The following is a 20439-nucleotide window of genomic DNA, read 5'->3' on the forward strand; positions in this document are numbered from 1 at the left end:
AAGCTGCTACTAACCTTCAACCTCCGGTACACCGAAACCACCAGGAAACTCAACGTACTTGCCATTTTCGCTTTATCTGTCTCACCAATCAGCATCGCCACATCTGAAATACAAAATATTATGAAAGCCTCAAAATGAATTTAAGTGAAGATGCAGCCTAGTGATTAGAGCAGCAGGTTCAAACCCCAGGGCTTTTCCTTGTGACCGTGAGTCAGTCATTTCACCCTCCACTGCCGCATTTACAAACTTAGGCCTAGATTTACTAAGCCACATTATGCCTATAACACATTAAATGTTGTTTATCGTGTTACTGCACGACAGTTTTGCATAAAGCCAACCCCTATTAAAATGAGCTGCTTTGCATGCAATTATTTATGCATGAATTTTGCAAATCCGTACAAAGCATCTATTCCATAGTTAAGTCTATGCAAATAAAATAACGCAGCTGACTGAGAAAAAAAGACATCTCCGTTATTTTATCACAAATCCAGGATATGCAGATAAAACAAGTTGGGGGTATCAGGATACTAATGTCCTTCCCTATGGCCGCACGCTGTTTCTTAAAGGGCCAAGGGGTCCAAATCTCCCCTCACCTCCGCAAAACATGACAAATTCGTCCCCCAGGGTCTTGGAGATCCTGGCTCCTCCCAGCCCCCAGCCTTTTGAGGCAGCAGCGACCGCCAAAAATAATTAAAAAAAACAAAAACACAAAACCAATGTCAAACCCATGTGGCAACATCCCGTTCCCCTTTCCCAAACCCCTCCCCTTTTGTCTTATAACCTACCTCCGTCTCAAGCAAAACCTCCTCCCTTCCAATAACTTCCCCCAGTAGCAGCCCACATCCCCTCTGCTCAGTCAAAATCTGAAAAAAAATCTCTGGAGTCTAGTAATCCCCCCCCCCCCACCCCACTACTTAAAAAAAAAAAAAAAAAAAAGGACCCTGGTAGTCTGGAGGGGCAACCCAATCCACTCCACACCTCCCCTATTTCACAGAAGGCTCCTTGGGGAGCCCGAAGCAACCCTATCTCTGGCCCGGTCAACACCATCTTGGCGCTGACCGGCCATTGCCCTTTTTTCATGAAGGTGGTGAGGTTTGGCCCAGGGGAATTTGTCACCTTTCAGAGGGAGGGGAGTGATGTTAGGGCCTGAGACCCTTTAATGTGATGGTGGCACCTGCCGAGATGGGCCACCATCACGCGAGTAGGCCCCGTTTCGCCATGCAATTTTTCTGTCATACATTTGTCCCACGATTTAAAAAAACAAAAAAAAAAAAAAATCACACAGCAACACTGCCATAATATTTTGTTAAGAAGGGACTAATCATCACAAGGTCACCCCATCCCACGATAAAAAAAAAAAAAAAAAAAAAAAAAATCATGGCTTGACAAACTTCCCCCTAAGATTAAAAGCCTACTGGGACACAAATCCTACAGTACCCAAATATAATCTGCTCTGAAGTCTCATGAAATGAGAAATTACTACTTACCTGATAATTTCCTTTTCTTTAGGATAGGTCCCACAAAACAAACCACAAGGTCCTCTGTCAAAGCCAGAAGGCAAAGATAAAGCAAGACAGACCAGTTGCCTTAGATAGGGATTATTTATTCACACAATTATCTTGATAAAAGAGCCCAACTCTGGCCGAGTTTCGCACAAGACTGTTTCAGGGACTACAAAATAACCAAACATTAAGGTAAGTAAAAAGAAAGAAATAAATGATAAAAACACTAGAATTAGTATAAATAATAAAATATATACCGGTAATCCACAGGGCATGTATAAGGAAATATATACATTTAATTATGCAAATGTTCACTGAAAATTCTAAATAATTATTATAAATAAATAAAACCAGTTAATGCATAAAAGTACATAGATATCAATATAAAGTACATTGGAGTCAATATAAAATATATAGAGAATAAAAACCAAACAAAAACAGAGAAACAAGCAAAACAAAGAACTGGAGAGGAGGTACAGATATTGTACCTTTCAGAGAGATAATATTGTGTGTGATTTTCCAAGACGTAATTATGGAAGATTGTGCTGAACTAATATAAGGAAAAAATAATAGATTAACAAAATTACTACAATTGCTGCTTTTATTATTTAGAATTTTCAGTGAACATTTGCGTAATTAAATGTATTTTTTTTTTTTTACCTATATTTCCTTATACATGCCCTGTGGATTATATGTTTTATTATTTATTCTAATTCTTGTGTTTTTATCATTTCTTTCTTTCTTTATACCTACCTTACAGGCCGATACAGTACAGTGCGCTCCGATGGAACTAGTGGAATGTACCTAAGCTACTCCCAAATAGGGCGGGAGGCTGCTCGCGGACCAGTCAAAACTGCACATGCAAAGGCCGAGTCCTCCCGGGCCTGCACATCCAGATGATAATACCTGGAAAAGGTGCGCATGAACGGGAGATAATCTTACCTCCGCCCATGACACTGCCTGAGCCCTAGTAGAATGAGCCCTAACTTGAATAGGCAAAGGCTGCTCAGCATCCACATATGTGGCCGTGACTACTTCCTTAATCGAGCGAAGTCAGCTCACACTGTTAACCTCCACCGTGGAGGACAAACAGGCGATCCGTCTTCTGAGAGGTTTAGAAACATCCAGGTACATCACGGTATGTTTCTTAATATCCAAGGATTGCAACAGGCGATATTCTTCCACATCTCTCTCTCTCTCTATCTGGAGACGGCAGGAAAATGGACTGATTCAAGTGAAAATCCGAGACCACTTTTGGCAAAAGGGAAGGAACAGTACGCAGTTTTATCGCCCCTGGATTCACACGAAGAAAGGGCTCCTGGCAAGACATTCTGCAGCTCGGATACTCTATGCGCAGAACAAATCACCACAAGAAATACCGTTTTCAAGGTCAGTAACCGCAAAGAAAGTTTACGCATCAGTCGAAATGTAGGGCTCGCTAAAAAATCCAAAACCAGATTGAGACGCCACAAGGACACCGGTAACCTCAAGAGAAGATGAAGATGTTTCACTCCTTTTAAGAAACGGGCCACATCTGGATGAGCTGACAAGAGTCCACCATTCACCTGACCCCTAAAAACAGGCAAGAGACGCTAACTGTACCTTTAAGGAATTAAAGGCCATTCCTTTATACAAACCATCCTACAAAAATTCCAAAATGAGTGGAATCTGAACTGAAAGAGAAAGAACCCCTCGATCTCTACACCAAGACTCAAACACTCGCTAAACCTGCACATAGGCTAAAGAAGTAGAGAACTTTCTAGCTCGTAGCAAGGTGGCAATCACCGCAGTGGAATATCCACGATTCAGCAAGTGAGCCCTCTCAAGGTCCATAACTTAAGACAAAATCTAGTTAGATCTTCATGAAGAACAGGCCCAGGCTGCAACAGTTCCCTGTGCGCTGGAAACCGGAGGGGGGAGTTTACCAGGAGCCTTCACAGATCCACATACCATGGTCTCCTGGGCCAGTCTAGTGCCACCAGAAGCACCATCCCTCTGTAAGTCTTGACCCTCCGAACCATTCTGCCCAAATGGGTCACAGGTGAAAGGCATACAGCAGCTTGTCCTCTGGCCATTCCTGCATGAGAGCACTGATGCCCAATGACATTGGATCTTTCCTGCGACTGAAGAATCGAGGAACCTTTGCATTGCAAAAGTTCACCAGCAAGTCTAGAAACCGAAGACCCCAGTGATCCAAGATTAACTGAACTGCCTCATCTGAAAATACCCATTCTCCTGGGTCCAGATTCTGCCTACTGAGAAATTCTGCTCTTACATTGTCTTTTCCTGCAATGTGCAAAACTGACATCTCCTGAAGATGCACTTTCACCCATTCTATAAGTTGGTCTATTTCCTGCGACACTTTCTGGCTCTTGGCTCCTTCCCCCCAATTGATGACATTATCTGGTCCACTCGACCCTGCAACCTGTCACAGAACGGCAAGCATGCCAACTGGACTGCCCGGGTTTCCAGCCGATTGATGTTCCTTCTGTACTTTGGCATCCCTGCGCTGTCAGCTCCCCAGCCTTGGAGGCTTGTATCTGTCATGAGTACTAGCCAGTCAGTGAACTTAAGGAAACCCCTTTCCTTAAATGATCTGCTTTTAACCACTACTGCAGTTGAGTACAAATCTCTATCATCAGATGGAGCGAATCAAATAGACCTGAGACTGTGGGCTCCAACGAGACATCAGAGTGTGTGAAGAGGACACATATGCGTCCTCGCCCATGGCACCACCTCTAGGGTCACCGCCTTCAATCCAAGCACCCATAGATAGGACCTCATTATCGGGCGCATTGTGTTTGCCAATAGATGCACTTGCGCCACCAGCTTCTGAATACAGCTCTCTGGCAGGAACACCCTGCCCGCCCTGTTCTGTGTGGAACCGAACACCGAAATACTCTAGCGACTGAGATGGCCAGAGATTGCTCTTGGCCAGGTTCATGACCCAACCCAACTCCTGCAACAATGATATAACCTTGCGTGAGACCCGGAGGCTCTCTTCCAGACTCTTGGCCAGAATCAGCCAGTTGTCCAAGTATGGATGTACCAGAATCCCATCCTTTCTCAACTCCGCCACCACCACTACTGTGACCTTGGAAAAAGAGTTCTGGGCACGGTGGCCAAACCAAAAGGAAGCACTCCAAACTGATAATGACGCCACAAAACTGTGAAATGAATAAATCATTGATACTCTAGTTGGATGGGAATATGGAGGTATGCCTCGGACAAATCCAGAGATGTCAGGAACTCCCCTGACTGTACTGCCATTATCACTAAGCACAAGGTTTCCATGTGAAAATGAGTCACACGCAAATGACAGTTGACTCCTTTGAGATCCAGGATGGGATAAAATGAGGCCTCCTTCTTGGATACAATGAAATAAATGGAATATCAGCCCATATTTTCTTGAGACGTGGTAATTGGAACCACAGTCCGCAGGCTGAGGAGTCTTGACAATGCACACTCCACTGCCTGGAGAATTGCAGGGAGACATCATGAACAAGTCCAGAGGAACACTGCAAAACTCCAATGCATAGCCATCTCATATCACCTCCGGAAGCCACTGGTCTGTAGTGATCTCGACCCACATCGGATAAAGAGAGAGAGGAGACCTATCTTCTGTTCCCGGCAATGGGTCAGCACACCTTCACTGGGAGGCTCAGGGTGCTCCACTACAGAATCTGCTCCCCATCTGGGCTGCCTGGGATGAAAGGACTGAGATCTACTCAAAGGTCAAGTCCCCTGAATGGCCACTCCTCTGTAGGGTCAGAATCCCTTAGTATGACCTCTCGAGCTGAAGGATTAGGGCACTTGTTTCTTATCCTCTGGCAATCGAGGAACCAGGGACTCACTCCACTTATTGGCCATTTTCTCCAGCTCACTCCCAAACAAGAGCAAACCTTTAAAGGGCAACTTCATAAGGTTAGACTTAGGCTAACCAATTTCTCAGCCATAGCTGATGCCTTGTCGCAACTAACAAAGCCACCCTTCTGGCCAAAGTGTGGACCAAATCGCAGTACGCATCTGCCAAAAAGGCAGCTGGTGGTTCCATCACTGCCCTGGAATTTATACCAGAGAGAGCAGCAAACAAGAGCGAGCCACTAAGAAATAACAAGAAGCTATCTGAAAGGTCAATGCCATTGCCTCAAAGGCCTGCTTAAGGATAGCATATATTTTTTTTATTTTGTGCATCCTTCAAAGCTGCTCCCCATTCAACAGAAAAAGTCTGCTTGGTAATGGCACAGACAAGCACATCCACCTTCGGAAAACGCAATTGCTCTCTTGCAACTGGATCTGGGGGTACAGTCCATCCAAGACTCGTCCCCCTTTAAAATTTGCTTCCTAGGTACCCAATTCAAGATCAATTAATTCCTGAATAGCCTTCATATTTGGAAAGAAACAAAATGGGATTTTTCTTTGGCTGAGACATGGATTCAGCCCCAAGTACTCCCAGTATCTTCAATGTCTGGGAAATTAGATCCGGTAAGTCATCTCTATGAAAGAATTGTAACATAGTTCTATAAGGTTCTAATCCTAGAGCAATCTCCCCATCCTCCAGGGAGTAAGGATCGGTCTCATCATCCGTGCCATCTGGATCCCTATCGGGAAAACCAGCTCCAGGCGTACTCAGACGCTTACCTGCAGCACCAGGCATCCGGGATTTCACGGTCTGTGATTGAATAAGGTTGGCCGGGGCAGAAGTCTGCGCCTGAAGAAGAGACTGTAGTCCTTAAAAAAATTCCAGCCAAGAAAAGGCTGAAGGATCCATACCAAGCCCAGGGGCAAGTGTCCTGTGCCCACTGAACTACCTTCCCCTGCTGATGAACCAGTTAGAGGGGCCCCAAGATCAGGCAACCCTTTCTCCATCCCCACACCAGGCTGGTAGTAAAATCAGAGGGGAGCAATTTCCCCTAAGCCTCCAAACAGCGCTGACACAAGTTAGGACTGCCAGGGTGAGATGCCTGAATGTGACGTGCCACTTATAGGGCAAAGCGCTTAGGTTTCTTCATTATAGGTGCCATCAGATTAGGCACACAACACTGTGCCGAAATAAGCGCCCAACTTGAGCTCTGACAGGACACTTAGGGAATGTGTGTAAAAACAAACACGTGCATGCGTATTAAATCAGCGAGTTCGTGCACAAATGGGCGCCCTGGTAGGCGCTCTTATGCGCCTAACTAGATGCTGAACTAGGAACACAACCAAACACACAACAGGTCACATAGTCAGGCGCACATGATCCGATGGAACTGAAGAGGGCAGTATACAGCGCACAAAAAGCGTTCGAAGGCATCGCCACGGCTTACCACGCAGCGAATTAGCCAAGCCTCGGAACAGGGCCTAGCCACAAGAGCTGCTCAACCTGCCAGGCTGCTCCTGCCTCCCCCCCCTCCGAACACCACTGGAGGCAGGAACAACTGTTGGATCGCTCGCCGAGCACGGAGACTGGGAGGGAGGAAAGGAATCCTTACTCAACTTCCTCAAGATTTTTTTTATTTTTTTTACAGCTACATCCATACCAGCTAAAAAGCCAGCTACCAGACCAAGGCACTCGCCTGAGGGACCATAGAAATCACCTCAGGAATTCTCATCTAAAAAGGGACCTTAAGGTATCACCACAGAAGAGCGGGGCAAATTAATCTCCTCCTTTTCCCATAAACTTTAAAGTAATCCCCAGCAGGGGCATGCATGTCCACCATCTGCTGCAGACTGATGTCACTGGCAGGGGTATATGTACTGTGATGTCAGCTTTGCTCCATCTCCATCTGCTGGTAGAGGTGCATAACCCCTGGGTTTGGATTCATCTGTCTAGACGCTAAGGTAGAAATTTAAAAAAATAAATAAATAAATTACAAATTATACACTGCAAAAAAAAGTGCAATGCCAACACAGAGAGAAGGAAAAATTGTTAAACAAGACTAGACTGGGGGGTGAGGAGAGAGGACGCTATTAGCTGCCCCCCCTCAATTGCCTGGTAGATGCCCTGGAGCAGCCTGCCGAGGTTGCCAACATCAACCTGAAGCAGTGGCACACAGCCACCGGCATATTGCCGAAGCCGCATGCCAAAGGAGCGAACCCCTTTGGAACAATTTCTTTGTCGAAGATATACGCGAATAACTTCTCTCTCATTTCCTTTATTCTTTGAATTCTCTCATGAGTGGTAATGGCGAAGAAGAGGAAAGGATGCATTAGGACTCTCCCAACCCTTCCTCTCAACTCCTGATTGAGGGTTTCATCTCGCGTTCAGCAGGGATTCTGGGCCTAGTAAGCTAGGTGATTCATTTATCGCTTTGGGACTGTCACCCTGAGCCCGGACATATGTGTTCCCCCTATGTTAGGGGCTGAAGCTATGGCAAGCCCTACAGTTGTTCCCACTCCTCTCCAAGATGTCGTTGTGGGTCCTTCTGAAGATGGGAAGGTGCATGCCCTCTTGGAGTTAGTACAGCAGCAAGTTCTGAAGGGGTGTTGTCCAGTTTGACATTTACTGGAGCCTCTGTCTCTGGGTAAGAAGCCAGCTCAAATTACCTTAGAGACCTTATGGAACGCTATTAGAAGTTTGGAGCTGTCTTTCACCAGTAGAATGGACAATGTTCTATCTACCATGGGAGAATTAGTCAACTTCATTTGCAGAACCAAATGCTTAAAGATCCTGCAGTTAAACTGACTGAATTGGAATCACAGTTTAAAAATGTATAGAATTCTGCGGCACAGACTCAAGAATTTGTATTATAAAGCTGAGATGCTTGAGAATTATTCTAGAAGATTAAATCTATGATTTCTAAATTTTTCAAATGTGTCTACAACTGCTCCTCTAGAAATGTTAAAAAAAAAAAAAAATGTATGTTGATTTTCTTAACGTCCCGGGTGCTTCTATTCCTCTAGTAACCAGGGCTTTTTTACCTGGATTCTGGTGGTTCTGGAGCTAACACCAGGGCTACAGATATACCTGCAGCGGTTGGTGAACTGACTGCTTTGTTTACAATATTCACATGAAGAGGTGCAGTCAAGGGCCACATTACTTGTTACTTATGCTTTTGAAGCCTGGTAATTTATGGACTTCAAAAATATTTTTTCTGCTTTAAAGATAATTTATTTCTTGGCTTCAAAAGTAGCAATTTTTCCTGAGGTAGCATGCAAGACCTAATGGAGGAAATCTTTTTTGGAAAAAACAAGCATAGAGTGCTGGCCTTGGGTGCCACATTCATGCTTTAGCTCCCATGTAAAATTTTAATTAGGTTGGATAATACTAAATATGTCTTTTTGGATTCCAGCTCATTAGACGTTTTTCTTAGTAATAGAGAAAGCTCTGTGTCTAGCTCCTTTCAGTAAGTTCTATGCTTAGCGTTTGAACAGCATGAACATGTAACTTTTATGAAGTTAGGTTGTTTGGGGGTTTTTTCTTCCTTTGCAATAACCTCCCCCTATTGTGGTTTATTAATGGATATTTTTCCTATAATTTTATAATTTTTCTTTCTTGGTTTCCTCCATATTTCCATGTTTTGTGAAAGTCAAATTTGTTTTGATTAGTATATTTGTAAAATTGAATAAAACTTAAATAAAAGATTTAAGAATGCATTTTATGAAACGTTATCCTTGTTGGAGATGATGGAGTCTTAAAAGTTGTCACACAATTCTAGACTTTAGGTACTTATTTTACTTTTTGTCTTAATTTTGACTCTGTTCTCCCCATCCTCCAAGCTTTTCCCCTTCTTCCTTTCCTCCAGTTACTCTCCCCCGCACCTCAGTCTATTCCAAGCTTCTTTCCCCCCAGCAGTGCTTTCTCCCCCCACCTGCTCCCAGTTTTATTTATATTCTTTTTTTTTTTTTGACACTTTAAAGCAGATACTGTAGATATTTCCCTATCCCCACAGGAGTTACAAACAAAAAGGCCAATGCAGTAATCTTCGTACTAATAAAAAGTGTGGTTTCTAGCGCACATTTTTAACACCAAGATGATTTTTTTTAAACTGCCAATGCAGTAAGCTAATGATATGCTAATGCTCCGGTGGAGCGCACTGTTAACCTGCATTTGGACGCGCGTTTTGGACGCACTAGCTTTACCCCTTATTCAGTAAGGGGTAATAGCGCATCAAAGACACGCGTCTATCCCCCCACCCCGAGACTAATAGTGCCCGCAACATGCAAATCCATGTTGATGGCCCTATTAGTCATTCCTGCGCGATACAGAAAGTAAAATGTGCAGCCAAGCCGCACATTTTACTTTCAGAAATTAGCACCTACCCAAAGGTAGGCGCTAATTTCTGCTGGCACCGGGAAAGTGCAGTTTTTACTGCTTTTCTGTGCACCCTCCGACTTAATATCATGGGGATATTAAGTCGGAGGTTCCGAAAGTTAAAAATAAATAAATAAATTTTGAAATCTGCCCGCGGCTTGAAAACCGGACACTCAATTTTGCCGGCATCCGGTTTCCGAATCCGTGGCTGTCAGCGGGCTCGAGAAACAAAGCCAGCAAAATTGAGCGTCGGCTGTCAAACCCGCTGACAGCCACCGCTCCTGTCCAAAAAGAGGCGCTAGGGACGCGCTAGTGTCCTTAGTGCCTCTTTTTACCACCGGCCCTAATTTAAATATTTTAGTTTACTGAATCGCAGGCACAGGACACTGGCCTGTAAGTTTGTACCTGAAGCAAAGGAGCGTAAAGTGACTTGCCCACGGTCACAAGGAGTAACAATGAGATTTGATCCCTGGCTTCCCTGGTTCGTATCCTACTCCTCCACTCCCCTCTATTTTCCCCCCCCCCAACTGCAGTGACATGCCCCCGCCACCGCTCTACCCGAGCCTAAAGCGGGGGCATTATCGCCCTTATCCCCATCTGGGGCTTGGAAAACACAGCAGTCGCGCCCCTCACTTGCCGGAACGACGCACGAGTGCAGCACAAAGCCGCCCGCCCTGTCTCGTCGCAGCTCCCCCCACCGGTGGGACCCCGCCCGCTCCGGGGAAGGCTGCCCACCTGCGCTGTTAGTCCCCGCCCGGGATGGGGGTAGCAGACGTACAACAAAGCACGCTTTCTTTCACTAAACATACACATCAAACGCCCGCGCTTCCTAAACAACAGATCTAAAAGCGGGCTTTGATCTCTGGAGCAGAAGCATCAAGGAGAAGCCGTCAGCACGCACAGCCTTCCCCCCCCTCCCTACCTGACAGCAGCAGAGGAGGAGGAGAGACCCCGGAATCAGATTCAAACCTCTCCCAGCTCGAGGCTGAAGCCGCGCGCAAGAGAGGGCACAGCTCATTGGCTGCAGGCAGGAACAGGAACTAGAAGGGAAGGGAATCACGCTCAACCTCCGACAAGCTCTGGCGGCGGAGCGCCAACGTCAGGTAGGTTCATTTGATTGGCTGCGGGAGGACTCACGCACCCAGCTGATTGAATGAAGCCCTTGCCACTCAACTACCACTCACACCCCCCCTATTGGCTCAAATCCCCACTGTTTCTAAGTTTTTATGGACTGCTTTTGTGAAAAACAGAAATAAAGGGAAACAAATAAAAACAACTCTCTCTTATCCGAGTACATTTCTTGATTAGCTTTTGAGATAGCAGTATCGTTTCTGACTTCGAATGAGCAAAAGCCAATGACCAGGTATTTTGGGCAAATCATCAAAACTTCATTAGTAAGGTGAAGCAGAGAGATACAGTGAGCAATGTTTTGAGACTAGATAATTCACTCTCATCTGGGTTAGTTTTTTTTTTTGTTTTTTGTTAATCAAGCACAGATTTGAAGGCTGAAAACAGCCCCACCTTTTCTAGGAGGTTACAGTCCATTGGCAACTGTACTATGCAACCTAGATGCTGCCCTTTACAAGTGGGGTAACATAATGTAACTCCACCCTGGGAGGCAGGCAGCACTCCAAGGGGGCCATAAACACATTTGTTACCTCTGGGGTGGAATGTTGACTAGCTCTTCCTTCAGTCTCCTTCCCCAGGGGGGGTATGGTGGATTCTTTTTTTTAGGGGGTGGGGAGATTTAACTTTCAGGACCCCAAGTACGAAGGGTGAATGAATCCCTGTATATACCCAGATCATAAATGCAGACAGAACAAACGTAGATCGGTGTCAGAGAGAACTTTTATTGGTCATATAATAAAATGCAGATGGGAAGGGCCATGGTGAAGCTCTAATCATTGCTTGAGCAGACACTGGAGTTTTCGCCCTTCCTAAGGACAACACTGCGGTTTTGACGGTTACGAAAAAGACTTCCACTGGTAGGATCCGCAGCATTGAAATACTTGCAGGATCGTAAACTGGAGGTACATTTCAAGAGGATTTTGAGTTGTCGGCCCTTAGTTTGCGCGCAGCTATTTGTACTAGTTTTATGCAGCGTGCTTGCCTGCGCTGGGTACAGCAGATGGCAAGATAGTCTGCAGAGGTCAGGCGAGGAGGCAGTCAGGGTTGAGCACGTTGAGGTGGCAGTGGCTTACAGGCAGATGCTCTATGATTTGCTTTGGACGTCCTCTCGGATTATGTTGTCTGCAGTTTCGGCCAGAAGATTGCTTTGGTTGCGTAACATTGAAACATAGAAATGACGTCAGAAGAAGACCAAATGGCCCATCCAATCTGCCCAGCAAGCTATCACACTTTTTTTTTTTTAATCATCTCTCATACTTATTTGTTTCTTTTTTTTTTTAAATTTATATTTTATTAATTTTCACAATTTTTTACAATTTATGAAAACAAAAGAAAAAAGTGGCATATGTATTTCTTTTCCATACATAAAGTAAATACAAAAAATACTCTATACATTTCCACAATTACCTATATTTAGGAGGAGACAAAGAATAACTAATATTTTAGCAACCAAATATCAATTAACAGAAATACAGAAAGAGAGTATTTAAATTTCTATGTGGCTACTGTCTCTGATACAGAAGTAGGTTGTTTATCTAATAAGAAATTTTCTAATTGCATTGGGTCCAAAAACCCATATTTTCTTCCATTATAATTCAACAAACACAGACATGGAAATTTAAAAAAAAAAAATATTTGTTTCTTTTGTTTCTATTTCCCTTCCACCCCCGCCATTAATGTAACCTTTGGTTCTATTTCCCTTCCACCCCCATCATTAATGTAGAGAGCAGTGCTGGAACTGCTTCTAAGTGAAGTATCTAGCTTAATTGGTTAGGAATAGTAACCGCCGCAATAAGCAAGTTACTCTCCACATATTTGTTTACCCAGCCTGTGCAATTCAGTCCTTGTTAGTTGTTATCTGAATATAAATCCACTTTTTTTTTTTTTCCTCCCTGCTGTTGAAGCAGAGAGCTACTCTGGATATGTATTTAAAGTGAAATTTCAGGCTTAATTGATTCGGGGTATTAACCGTGGTAAAAAGCAAGCTACACCCATGCTTATTTGTTTTCCCAGACTGTGTAATTCAGTCCTTGTTGGTTGTTGTCTGAATATAAAATCATCTTTTCTTCATTCCCCCTGCCGTTGAAGCAGCGAGCTATACTGGATATGGATGTGCATTGAAAGTGAAGTATCAGACTTGTTTGGTTTGGGGTAGTAACAGCCATAACAAGCAAGCTACTCCCCACTTTTTTGTGAATGTAAATCCTTTTTTCCACATTTCCTCTTGCCGTTGAAGCATAGAGCAATGTTGGAGTCGCATTAACCGTGTGTATGTTTATTAAATAAGGGTATTATCTCCAGGTAGTAGCTGTCTTTCCCGCAAGCCACCCTCTCTTCATTCACATCCTAGACTTTATGGATCCACAGTGTTTATCCCATGCCCCTTTGAAGTCCTTCACAGTTTTGGTCTTCACCACTTCCTCCGGAAGGCCATTCCAGGCATCCACCACCCACCCTGTTAAGAAATACTTCCCGACATTCAGGCCGATACAATAAGGATGCGAAAGAGTGCGGCAGTGCCGGGCGCACCCGCGTTTGCCGCACGCACAGTTTAGATCACATACCGCTCTATACAGTATTTAAATGACACACAAATACAAGCCGCGTCCAAAGCACGTCCATGAAGTGCAATCCATTTTACTGTATAGAGCGCTATACAGTGCCTATACAGTATCCTGGGTGTGCTGGTACCTGTCATTTCAAATGACATTTGAAATGACAGGTACCAGAAAGTGGATGGTTCACCTGTGCGCACAGCTCCGATTTCTGCCTCCTTCGGACGGGCAAGAGACGAAATTTCACGGGCAAACTTTCCCCCAGCCCCCACTCACCTGCCCTGGCCACGGCCACGCAAGCCCCCAGCAGCAGAAGGGCGTCCATGGGTGCCGGTCTCCCGTGCGGGCATGCTGACAGCTCCGGAGCAGCCCCAGTTCTCTCCCCCCTCCTCCCAAGCGGCTTCAGCAGCAGCCCGGGGCGGATCGGGCGCTCCCCATGCGAGGCGCGGCTTCCAGCAGCCCCCGCCGGCGAAGGTGCATGAGCGCACGCCGTGACCTGAGCGCCCAGCTGGACATCCGAGGTCACGGCGTGCACTCATGCACCTCGCGGGGGCTGCTGGAAGCCGCGCCTCGTATGGGGAGCGCCCGATCTGCCCCGGGCTGCTGAAGCCGCTCTCGCCGCCCCCGGGAGGCAGGGGAGCCGCGGTGCGCGCCTCGGGAGGAGGGGAGAGAGGACTGGGGCTGCTCCGGAGCAGTTCTTGTTTCTGCTGGTGACATATGTTTGTCATTCAAAAGAAAATTCACATGCAGTAAGTTTGTTACAATTTATTCACTATTTGCTTTAATAACATGTTGAGTCGTTTTCTCTCTTTTGTTCCTGGCTGACAGCTTAATAGCATCATTTCAGCTTTAGTATTGCTGCCACTTTAGTAATTATTTCTCCTTTGTAGTGAGCTTTAACTGTTCATTTTTTAATTTCGTCTCTCTCTGCTAAGTTCACCACACTAACGCCAGGGTAAGGCTAGGCGGTAAATTAGCAGGTTAAAGACGCAGCAAAACAGTGGGTTAAAAAGGCAATAATTGGGCCGCACGGTACTGTATCGGAGGGAATAGCTAATCTGATCGTTTACATATCATATACATGCCGCGGGCGGAAAGGGATACGCGTCTGTTTCAGGAAGCGATAAGGATTGGTAAAAACGGATAGTGAATCGTGGGTTAGACTTACGCGGTCAAATTGTGGGTACAAAGCAGATTAGAAACAGGGTAACCGCGGCCGCACTTTACTGTATCGGCCTGATTGGTTCTGAGTCTTCCTCCTTGGAGCTTCATATCGTGACCCCTGGTTCTGCTGATTTTTTTCCAACGGAAAAGGTTTGTTGTCTTTGGATCATTAAAACCTTTCAAGTCTGTAAGGCAGCTAGTAAGCAGAACTGAGTGTCTGTATTTAAAAAAAACAAGTAGCCAGAAGCTAGAAATAAGCTAGGAGCAGTGTATACCTAAGTAAAAAGGTTGAAAAGTTCAGTTACTCATCTTGGAAAGGTGTGGAGGTAGTGTGATTTGGTTTGAATAGGTACCAACAATTGTTAATAAAGAGAGCAGTGAATCACTCTGGCTGACTAACTGAAGTTAGACTGTTTGTATTTCCCAACCCTCGCCCACCCACCCCTAGCTCATCCTTTAATTTACAGGCAGGTGCCAATTCCACAAAAAAAAAAAAAAAAAAACAACAACAACAAAAACTTTGAGAGTTTGATCAGTCCCCTGTAGGACACTACCAGACATATAGTGAATTCATTAATACATTTAAAGGACGTTAATTAGACACATTCCTACTCCAATAGCAACCTAAAACAACTAGGAACTGAACAAAACTGAGATGAAGGCAGCAGTCCAGCAGCAAGAGGGGGGGCTTCCCAGTCTTTTGCATCGAGTGTCACATGTATGATTTTTTACCCGCCGGTGAGAAGTTGTACATGTGCATGAGATGCAAAGAGCTCCTGGCTCTCAGAGAACGAGTCCGATCTCTGGAGGCTAGAGTGGCAGACCTGGAGGAGCTGAGGCAGACAGAGAGGTATATAGATGAGACCTTCAGAGACATAGTAGCCAATTCCCAACTTCAGAATGACAGCCCTGGTGCTGCCTTGGAGGAAGAAGGTCTCATGATTGGAGAGCATCAACTTGGTGCAGCAGGAAAGGATCCTGTAGCAAGGACCTGCTCTCCAGGTGATCCATTTCTTTTCGCACCAAGAATATCTCCCCAAGGCCTACAGCCCAGGAGGGAAGGTTTAGGTTGGCCGTCATAGTTGATGATTCGATTATTAGGAATGTAGACAGCTGGGTGGCTGGTGGACATGAGGATCGCCTGATAACATGCCTACCTGGGGAGAAGGTGGCGGACCTCACGCGTCACCTATATAGGATTTTAGACAGTGCTGGAGAGGAGCCGGTTGTCGTGGTACATGTGGGCACCAACGATATAGGAAAATGTGGGAGGGAGGTTCTGGAAGCCAAATTTAGGCTCTTAGGTAGAAAGCTGAAATCCAGAACCTCCAGGGTGGCATTCTCTGAAATGCTCCCTGTTCCACGCGCAGGTCCCCAAAGGTAGGCAGAGCTCCGGAGACTCAATACATGGATGAGACGATGGTGCAAGGAAGAGGGATTCAGTTTTGTAAGGAACTGGGGAACCTTTTGGGGAAGGGGGGAGTCTCTTCCGAAGGGATGGGCTCCATCTTAACCAGGGTGGAACCAGACTGCTGGCGCTAACCTTCAAAAAGGAGATTGTTCTAGTTTAAAAGCTTCTCTAAGTGGAAAGCCGACAGTCACTCAGCAGCGCATGGTTCGGAGGGAGGTATCTTCAAAGGATACTAATGATGCATTAGAATTAGGGCATCCAGACAGTGAGGTTCCAATAATAAGAAAAGTAGTCCAAGTGCCTGTAACTAAAAACTCACCTGAGCTAAAAAATTCTAACTTATCCCTATCAATTAAATAGCAGAATGAAAATACAAACAAAAACCAAACTTTGAAATGTTTGTATGCTAATGCTAAGAAGTCTAAGAAGTAAGATGGGAGAATTAGAATGATTAGCGGTGAATGATGACACAGACTTCATTGGCATCTCAGAGACATGGTGGAAGGACAACCAATGGGACAGTTCTATACCGGGGTACAAATTATATTGCAATGACAGAGAGGAGCATCCGGGAGACGGTGTGGCGCTTTATGTCCAGGATGACATAGATTCCAACTGAATAAATATCCTGCATGAGACTAAACGCATAATTGAATCTTTATGGCCAACTTCATTTCAAATTCTCTCTTCGCCTGTCTTATCAATGTTTTACACTTAACTTGACAATGCTTATGTTTTATCCTATTTTCTTCAGATGGATCCTTCTTCCAATTTTTGAAGAATGTTTTTATGGCTAAAATAGCCTCTTTCATCTCACCTTTTAACCATGACGATAATCATTTTGCCTTCCTTCCACCTTTCTTAATGCGTGGAATACATATGGACTGCGCCTCTAGGATTGTATTTTTAAACAATGTCCAAGCTTGTTGAACACTTTTAACCTTTGCAGCTGCACCTTTCAGTTTTTTTCTATTTTCCTCAGTTTATCAAAGTTTCCCTTTTGAAAGTTGTGTTAGAGCTGCAGATTTACTTATTGTCCCCCTTCCAGTTATTAGTTTAAATTTGATCATGTTATGATCACTGTTGCCAAGTGGCCCCACCACTGCTACCTCTCTCACCACCGCATTCCACTAAGAATTAAATCTAAAATAGCTCCCTCTCTTGTTGGTTCCTGAACCAATTGCTCCATGAAGCAATCATTTATTACATCCAGGAACTTTATGTCTCTAGCAAGTCCTAATGTTACATTTACCCAGTGAATATTGGGGTAATTGAAATCTCCCATTATTATTGTACTGCCAAATTGGTTTGCTTCCCTGATTTCTCTTAGCATTTCATCATCTGTCTGACCATTTTGGCCAGGTGGTCAGTAGTATACTCCTATCACTATACTCTTACCCAACACACATGGGATTTCTACCCATATAGATTCTACTGAGCATTTATTCTCTTATATGATCTTTATCCTGTTGGACTCTATACCCTCCCGGGCATAAAGTGCCACAACTCCACCAAGTTGATCCTCCCTATCATTGCGATATAACTTGTACCCTGATATAGCACTGTCCCATTGGTAATCTTCCTTCCACCAAGTTTCCTTGATGCCAATTATGTCAATCTCATCATTTGCTGCTATACACTCTCACTCTCCCATCTTACTTCTTAGACTTCTGGCATTGGCATACAGACATTTCAAAGTGTGGTTTTTGTTTGGACTCCAACCGCCTATCATGTGCATCCTTCAAGGCTGCTCTTCCCTCTATTGGGTTAGTTGTTCGCTTCGAGTCGGCACAGACCAGGGTGTCCACTTTCAGGAAACGCAGGCATTCTTTGGATGCCGGGTCCAGAGGGTACAAGACCTCCAAGGCCCAACCTCCTTTAAAACTGGCTTCCAGGGCACGAACCACTACAGGTTGATCAAATCCTGGATGGCTTCCAGCATCGGGAAATAGCAAAAGGCTTTCCATAGACACCAGGATGGGACTCCTGTTTGGTACCAACATAGGGTCCATGCCGGGAACTCCCAGAGTCTTCAGGGTCTGGGAGACCAGGGCTGGCAATTCATTTCTGTCAAAAAACTGTAGGATGGTCTGGTAATGCTCCAGTCCTGGAAGGATTGCCCCATCCTCCAATGAGTCTGCATCCCCCTCATCATCCGTGGTGTCTGGATCTCTGTCAGGGATACCCTTGGTGAGGCAAGGCATGCTGATAGGGCTGGGAAGACAATGCCTTCCCAGCTGGGGCTCGGACCAGGCGGGGGCAGCAGCTGACTGTGCCTAAATAAAGGCTTGACAGCCCTGAAAGAATTCCACCCAAGAAAAGGTTGCTGGGTCTATTCCTAGCCTGGGAGGAACTGTGGTAAAGGCCGCTGAATTGCCCTCTCCCGGGGAGGATGCAGCCCCAGGATTGCTCAGATCCAGGGTGCTACCCGATAAGGTTGTGGCTGACTCGTCCTCCGACTGCGAGGGGCCAGGCTTGGAGAAGTTCTGAGAGTCCAGCCATCCCTGGGCTTCCTCACAGAGCTGACACAGGAAGGATTCTAGATTAGACTGCACAGTCTTAAATGGCAGTCAGGAAAAGGGAGCATCGCTTGTGCTTCTGTGTTCCCGGAGTCATAGTTAACGGTAGCTTGTGTTCAGCTAGTTAGCGACTGAGCTTGAGTGCACACAAATCCACTGTGACACACGTAAGAATAAGCATCTGGTTGTGTGTGAATGCATGTGTGTACTTATGCACGCAAGTATGCACACGATTTGCACAACAGGGCGGGCCTGCACCACACATACTGACGGTCAATGGGGGAAAATGGCACCACCACATCCAGCCACAGGACATGCCCACCGAGTCTGAAGGGGGACCTCGCCATTGTGGAACCATTCAGCCTGCTCAGAAACCCCATGTCCCTTGCTCTAATGGGATCGGGAGCGTCATTGGTAAGGCAGGCCGAGCAAGGAGACCAGAGGACTTACCAAAGCCCTTCCCCATCTCTGAATCAGAGTTCTTCTTTACTTACCTGGGCTCAGTGCTTACCAGCTGAGTACAGAGACAGTCTCCGGCTGCAGGGGTAGAGGGCATAGACCGTCACCGCCATGCTCCATTTCCTGCACCCACTGCCTTTCAGCTGCTTCAATGGCAAAGTCCACACTGGGAACCAACTACCAGACCAAGGCACACCTCTGAGGGATATTGGAAATCACCTCAGGAATTCTCAACTGGGGGGAGGGACCATTAGGTATCACCGCAGGCGAGCAGCGCTCGATCTTTCTCCAATTTAAAAGGTAAAATGTCCTCTTCTAAAGAGTACTGAGTTCCCCACAGGGAAGGTACAATCCACATCTGCTAGGAGATGGAGAGATACTGAATGGCTGAGGTCACTGCAGGGGTATATCTAGAGTGACTTCAGCTTTGAAACCTGACTCCGCTCCATCTGCTAAGAGGGGAGCACATAACCCATTGGTCCTGAGTCCATCTGGCTACAGTCTAGGAAAATACTGCATATTCCAAAAGGTATATAAAACCAGACTGTAATGGAAGATAAGAGACAGTAAGATCCATCCAATTTACCCAACTTCCTTCTTATTGCAATACTATATAACACCCCCCCCCCCAAATTTGTTCTCTGGCTTTAACTTCACTCTTTTCTAAGGAGCCTGTGCTTTCTCAAATTCTATTTTGTGTTTTTGATCCTCTGAGAGGCTGCTCCATGCATCTACCCATGCTTTCTATGAAGAAATATTTCCTAATTACTCCTACAAGCATTGACTTCTTAAGAACATGCCATACTGGGTCAGACCAAGGGTCCATCAAGCCCAGCATCTTGTTTCCAACAGTGGCCAATCCAGGCCATAAGAACCTGGCAAGTACCCAAAAACGAAGTTTATTCCATGTTACCATTGCTAGTAATAGCAGTGGCTATTTTCTAAGCCAATTTAATTAATAGCAGGTAATGGACTTCTCCTCCAAGAACTTATCCAATCCTTTTTTAAACACAGCTAACTAACTGCACTAACCACATCCTCTGGCAACAAATTCCAGAGCTTAATTGTGCGTTGAGTAAAAAAGAACTTTCTCCGATTAGTTTTAAATGTGCCTCATGCTAACTTCATGGAGTGTCCCCTAGTCTTTCTACTATCCGAAGGAGTAAATAACTGATTCACATCTACCCGTTCTAGACCTCTCATGATTTTAAATACCTCTATCATATCCCCCCTCAGCCGTCTCTTCTCCAAGCTGAAAAGTCCTAACCTCTTTAGTCTTTCCTCATAGGGGAGCTGTTCCATTCCCCTTATCATTTTGGTTGCCCTTCTCTGTACCTTCTCCACCACAACTGTATCTTTGAGATGCGGCGACCAGAATTGTACACAGTATTCAAGGTGCGATCTCACCATGGAGCGATAGAGGCATTATGACATTTTCTGTTTTATTCACCATTCCCTTTCTAAT

The 20439-nt window shown here is 45.3% G+C and overlaps 1 protein-coding gene across 2 annotated transcripts in view; it reads right to left on the reverse strand.

The window, feature by feature from the left end:
* The window catches only part of HAUS7 (HAUS augmin like complex subunit 7), a 58448-nt gene extending 47630 nt beyond the window's left edge, over nt 1-10818 (reverse strand). The window contains exons 1-2 of one of the 2 annotated variants that reach the window (XM_029609099.1): nt 10661-10818; nt 15-103 (exon numbers count right to left, since the gene is read on the reverse strand). In XM_029609099.1, the coding sequence (XP_029464959.1) occupies nt 15-95 (81 nt within the window). In that variant the 5' untranslated portion in view covers nt 96-103; nt 10661-10818. Of the gene's footprint in view, nt 1-14; nt 104-10473; nt 10640-10660 lie in introns of those variants that run through there. The other variant, XM_029609110.1, reaches the window with a different exon arrangement.
* Between the last annotated feature and the right edge of the window lie 9621 nt (nt 10819-20439).

Source organism: Rhinatrema bivittatum, chromosome 1 (genome assembly GCF_901001135.1).
Source record: "Rhinatrema bivittatum chromosome 1, aRhiBiv1.1, whole genome shotgun sequence".
NCBI lineage: Eukaryota > Metazoa > Chordata > Amphibia > Gymnophiona > Rhinatrematidae > Rhinatrema > Rhinatrema bivittatum.